The following is a 6,482-nucleotide window of genomic DNA, read 5'->3' as shown; positions in this document are numbered from 1 at the left end:
GTGCCTCACTTGTAATTTATGTTAGGCTCTTACCGTGTGCCTCCAAACAGGGTCGTCATTAATGTTTTTAGCTACTTGGCTTACCCCTTTATTTACTTTGTGCAAGAGTCTGTGTACATGCCTGTTTTTAACTTTCATAGATTAATAGAATATATTTACATTTGTGATATATTTGCAATAAAACGATGTTTAAGCGTTTGGCTACTGACCTTGTTTCTGTAGTTTTTCATATAAATATTGACGTTCATATTGTACAACCCGCAAGGGATTATGATGTCTTTCTTTATTTTGATATTGAGGTTCGAGTGGATTTGAGCGACGTCATTTAACCAATGGTATACGACGTTACAAATATCAGCTATTCTTTTATACAAGCGTATGTTGTCAGTACATATTTTTAAGAACAAAATACTCAATTGCAGAAGATACAGGTAATGTTTGATCGCAAAGAACAATTTTAAATGATGGCAATAATTGCATATATGCTGTATGAACGCAGTAGGGCAAGCGAGAACATTACCAAGGAGAGTGGGTATGCTTTCTGGCATTTGCTCACGTGAACTACCTTTTATACAAAATTATCGCAAGAAAAAATTGATCAATTTTTAATGATTGAAATGTTATTCAGTATAGTTTAGGTAATAACTTCACGTTCTTAATTTCAGTTTAAAGTTAATCCTTCATTTGGTTAGATGTTCTGGTCAGCCATTAAAGAACATCATTGGAGTAATTGTTTATAATATATTTACAGGTTTCCCCTACGTTTCCAGATGGAGAAGGTACAATCAGTATATAAGTATTGTGACGTTAAGACGTACTCTTTTCTGTCGCCTTTTATATAATGCAACCCTTGAAAATACATTTGTACCTTGAATTCGACCTATCTGTGTTTATTCACTTTAATATTGGGTTATTTAAAAAGTCTGCTGTTGAACATTTATCATTTAACGTTTAAAATGACTCATTTAATAGGGACAGACATCGAAAACAACAAGTTTGTGTAAAAAGGTGGACAAAATGGTTGTTCCATTAATAAAACATCATCAAAAATGTTAATAACTAATTTGAAAATATGTATTTGGCCAAAAAGCGTTTGTTTACTACATAACAAGTCTATTAACATGTTTTACTTGATAGTTATACATTATACATTGTTTGATATATACTGAAAATCGACCATTTCAGGGTTCGATTATGTGCAAGCTGTTAGGGAGTACGACCCGAAATATGTATGTATTCCAAAATGCATTATGTTTTGTTTTTCAGTAAATGCTCGTGTTATGTTTATAGCTGCTATTGTAGTGGCTTACTTAATCAAGAACATATTTCCTGATTTTTTTAAGATTGATTCGAAAAGTACCAATTTTGAATAAACGGCACATTGAAATTACATTGTTTTTTAAAATGTTTGAGCATTTTGGAAACAGACAAACGCTGAATTTGGATATAGGACAGGCCACTGTTTTGAAAATATTGTTTTCCGCATTCACTCCGCGTCCTAATAAAATGATATCCTCAATATTTTAGAGCGGCCAGCACTCCCTCAAAGTCGGAGAAGTGTATCGCATAAAAAGTCCTCGCATGGATGGACTTTGTGACGATTATTATCGTTCGGTAGAGGGCAAATTGATTCCAAAAGGCTATGGTAAGTTTACGTACAGTATGTTTTAGTAAAATATGGTTGTTATGATAAATGCAAAAAAGTTCCATACCATACTCATTCAACGGCACATTTATCTAAAATGTATATTGTTTCTTTTACAGTGGAAATCTTTCAAAAGGAACCGAAACCGAGGCCGAACCATAGTACGCCATCTGCTCATCTCGAAAGTATGTGTGTTAAACAGTTGGATACATGCCCTTTTTTCTTTCAACACTTTTCTTTAATCACTGTATACGAATATATGTACATACATGTACATACATGTACATTTGAGGTTCAATCAATAATTGTTTAATGGCAGTTTTACATAAAATTCAAAACCCATATGCTTCCTTTAGGTCAATCACAAGAAACCGACACTGGCGAAACCGACCGTGACCTACTGATGAAGATATTGAAATCCCAAGAGGATCTGAAGATGAAACTAGCTGAACATCAGACAATATTGAATAATGTGTGTGAAACACCTATTTACCAAGCGTATTACAATTCAAAACAGACCGGTAAGTCTTTCTTGAAACGGGTCCTTTTTGGCTTTAATATTTTCAGAAGCGAACACCAAACATGGCAATACCATAATATCACATATATTCGTGACCATGAAGATTGTTGTCAAGCCCACTGTCAAAATAGCGTCTTCAAAAAAATCATTGAAATAATACTCAATCAATGTTCTTCGCAGTACTGTTTCATGCACCCATCATTCGGACACACTGTGATTATAAGTGATAATAATATTTTACAGATACCAAAACTCGACAATGGTTCTGAAACATATAAAGATAGTGACACTTTTACGTTTTCCTCATTTTTGAGCATCACAATATATATATTTATTATCCGTTCAATATTTTCGGTTAAAACAAACTTGTTTGCCAATGCAAATGACTAATTTGTTTATTATGTCTCATCTTTTTCCCAGTGTTTAACAAAATGTACTTTATGACAAATTTAACATCAATTATTGCCATCAGGCTCTAAGATGTTGCTAAATAAGTTGAAAGTTATTAAATATCACACTCATAATATATATAGAGGATCTGACATGAGTTGTCATTTAATACCAATTTTTACTAAACGAGTTCAGGAAAACTGTTAGTTAGCGAGCCTTTGGCGAGCTTACTAACAGTTTTCCTGGACGAGTTTAATAAAAATTGGTATTAAATGACAACGAGTGTCAGATTATTTTTATCACATGCTTTTTCCGGTATAAAATGGCAAACAAAACCCTACCTGTTTCACCTGCGAGGCTTATGAGCCGAATATCACCAAGTGTTGTCATTTCCCGCGCTACATGCATTGCAGGAATGTAGTACCAGGATTTATTTAAAACAGCATATATACCCGATCGTTTTAATTCCGTTTATTTAAGAATGCATTCTCAGATGATATCCAGTAAAAATCACACTGTAAACACTTTAATTTTAACGAAATCTTTCTTTCTGTTATACCGGAAGTGAACATAAACATCATGACGTCATCTAGTAGATGTGACGTCATAATGTTTATGTTCATTTTCGGTTAAAATAAACTAAATTTTGGACGCTTTTAAATTTGCTTTTTCAAGATATCAAGACGACATACTTTGTTATCCTCTTAATATTTAGAAAGAAATTCAACTACTCTAACAAAACAAATATTTATTATAGAAATAAAATAAGAATTGAAGGTTTGGTATACAGGAATATTACCAATTAGCAGTGACTTTTTGCCAATTAACTTTTTATATGAATGCGGAGCGAGATTTTTTCTGACCAATAGAAGAAGAGCAATGTTATATTACACATGTGTAATATAAAAAAATACGTGATGGTTATATTAAACCGGAAACATGGTGTAGCATGTGATAAATATATATATATATATATAATATACAACATTAAATCTAGAATTTCATGAAAAAAGACAATCATCGGAACTTTGTTGAAATATGCCGATTAAGTGCAAAGCAGGTCATTGAATCTACTAAAGGAATAAGAGAATATGGTAGTGCAGTACACACTAAATTAAAATAACTGTAGCAATGTTCATCTGTAACACATTTCTATTCACTCTTGTTTGGTACAACCCTTAAAAAATCAAAGCATTTGTGTCCGTCGTTTACCTCCTTGACACGACAAAAGCACTAAGCTCCATACCTCCAAATGTCAATTGTCGTAGAATAGATTTAGGCAAGCATAGAGGGAGACATCTGTGTTTGTTTCCAATAACAACTGACTAGTTATGGGGTTGACACCAGCAGTGTTGGATAAGTTGTTTTGTAGGAATAATAATAAAAGCAGAAAAGATCTGCAAATTAGCTGTTTACTTATTTATATTAATGATCACGTTTGACATCAGGTGTATGGAAATAATTTCAGTTATATTTCTGTGGCTCATTGTAGATGCATATATTGTTTGGAAACAAAACGTTTGGAGACAGCTCAAATTAAGGGACAACATTTTCATTTTATTGACCTTAACAATACTGTTATTTAATTGCAGCTTGAGTCTTTCCTCGTTTTCGAATGTATTTGACAGTCATCTACTTACCTGTAGGTTTGAAAAAGTAGACCACTTGGTCTTTATATTTATAATCGCTTTAGTAAATTGTTTGTTTAAGAATCTACGCTGTCTATTCATTTCTTATTATTTATGTTGTATCGATGCCGTTTTAAAGGCCCAGTCGTTACTACCCCAGATGACAATGGAGAGGAATCTGATCATTATGTCGAAGCTGACGCAGGTATACGTTTCATAACTTAAGTCGATTTACATTAATGTTTAACGAATGTTTAAGTGTAACTGTATCATGATATGTTTGTATGTAAGTATTTTTTGAATGGTGTAACTTAATGAGGTATGTGCCGCTTCTTTACAGTATATAACCTTTTATATTTGTAGATGGAAATTAGACACAGCAAGACAATGGCTTCAAACTGTGAGGTGGACATTAAAAGTGTAAAACTCGCTCATTGATTTTTGCTATATTTGTAAATACATAATTTTGTCATAAATTACTCCTTGTTCAATAAACAAAGCACAAGACAGAAAAGAATATCCAGGAAACATTGATGGTTTAACACAACAAGAGTATCGAATATATTATTTACGTACACAAGAAAGTATTCGTGTACCCATTATAGTTTTTTTTTAATTTGTTCAACTTCGATTAAACTTATATTGTTCTGGTTGCAATTATAAATGAATTTCGGGGCAAGTGGGGGGCTGAGAACTCATAAACTAGTTTAAAACCCAAAGTAAACTTAAGTTTTACTGGCCGTTCCAAGGCGGTAACTGCTACATTTGTTTATTAAGTTATCTACACTCATGTTTGATTGTCTATTGAATGTATGTGTTGTTTTGTTGGTCCTTATTATTGTAATAAGCTAAAATTGTGTGTTTTAAATACCAATGGCATAATTCTAAGCTTTCGCTTTCTTATTTTGAGTAAACTAAGTATGGTTGAAAAAACTTAATCTTAGATAAAATTCACAGATACAAATGTATACATGTATGGCATTGATATAGTTTTTGTTAGCATACAATAATATGATATAAAAGTGTTTAGATTTTTATTGTCATTAATTTATGTGATTTGTTGTTTAATTGTAGTTAATCTTGTATCATATTTGTATTATTTTATTTTCATTAATTCTTTTCTTTTTTTTGGCTTTTAGTAGGTGTGTAACATTTATGGGTTTTTTTATTTGGTCCGATGATTATTATTATTTATTCATAAGCACTAGTCGGTATTCATTCCTGGCCACTGCATAACTATTATCAAATTTGTAAATCCTTTAATGACAAACAATCAATCAGTATTGTATTTTGTGATATATCTAAAGCGTTTGACACCGTGGTCTCACATTAAAATCCAAGACCTTTGCTTGGTAACTAATTTGATGTTTTGGGAAAGGGCCGTAACTTCTGTTAGAATAACTCGTAGCCCAATCCCTTTGCATGTTTGATAATTCATTATTTGACTCAATTTTTATGTATACCTGTTGATGTTGAATTGATTGTTACATTGTATTTACATTCATGCAATTAAATATTATTAAATAAAATTATTTAAATACGGCCCTTTGTAATGGAGGAAATAAAGAATATATGTGTTTATAACGAATAGCTATATATGATTAAGCAGATATGTTATGTCCTGTTCTTTTTTTCATGAGAAAGATAATCATCGCCAAACTTTTTGGGATACAAACTCCGAACATTGTAGTCATGAAGTATTTCAGTCGAAAATGACTATATGACTCCAGAATAATGAACATATCTGTTTACTCTCGGTACTGAAAATAATTGCCATTGTGCTGATATGCTGCGAAGAATATAATATTCAATATATCGCCAATGTATGCTTGACATTAGACACGTTATTGAAATGAAGTCTTATACAGCGATTAGTGTATGTGTTTGACTAGTTTCACTGTATAATGACGCTAGAAAGGACTTGTTCATATCATGGAATAGTCTATTTAAATGTTAACTTTAAAGAATGTTTCGTTTCATGTTTATACTAATAACAGTGTCAACATCTGTGATGTATGACTATTTAAAAAAAATCTATCATTTTTTGTCTTTACACAATGTTATCAAATAGTTAATAAAAAAGGTGATCCCGATAAGTTTTGTCACATAATGGTAAATTCAAATATTTTAAAAAAAGGTTACTTTTTAGCCAATATCAAATGCATTTTCATGTTTGCAAAAATTCAATAACCTTTGTTTTGAAATGCAATTTGCTTTAAATAATGAGTTTTATTATACTAGAACTACTAGGTACTAAACCAAGTACCTATATCATATGTGATAACTTGTTTCTGACGTT

The 6,482-nt window shown here is 31.6% G+C and overlaps 1 protein-coding gene across 1 annotated transcript; it reads left to right on the top strand.

The window, feature by feature from the left end:
- The first annotated feature begins 756 nt into the window (after nt 1-756).
- On the top strand, nt 757-6,482 carry LOC128238680 (uncharacterized). Its single transcript, XM_052954819.1, has 7 exons — nt 757-779; nt 1,186-1,229; nt 1,528-1,645; nt 1,765-1,830; nt 2,002-2,166; nt 4,323-4,388; nt 4,547-6,482. The coding sequence occupies exons 3-7, from the start codon at nt 1,582-1,584 to the stop codon at nt 4,555-4,557; spliced, it is 372 nt and encodes a 123-aa protein (XP_052810779.1). The 5' UTR covers nt 757-779; nt 1,186-1,229; nt 1,528-1,581; the 3' UTR covers nt 4,558-6,482.

The sequence above is a fragment of the Mya arenaria genome, chromosome 6 (genome assembly GCF_026914265.1).
Source record: "Mya arenaria isolate MELC-2E11 chromosome 6, ASM2691426v1".
Taxonomy (NCBI): domain Eukaryota; kingdom Metazoa; phylum Mollusca; class Bivalvia; order Myida; family Myidae; genus Mya; species Mya arenaria.
Note: the sequence above shows the minus strand (reverse complement) of the source record. Positions and strands in the feature narration are given on the sequence as shown.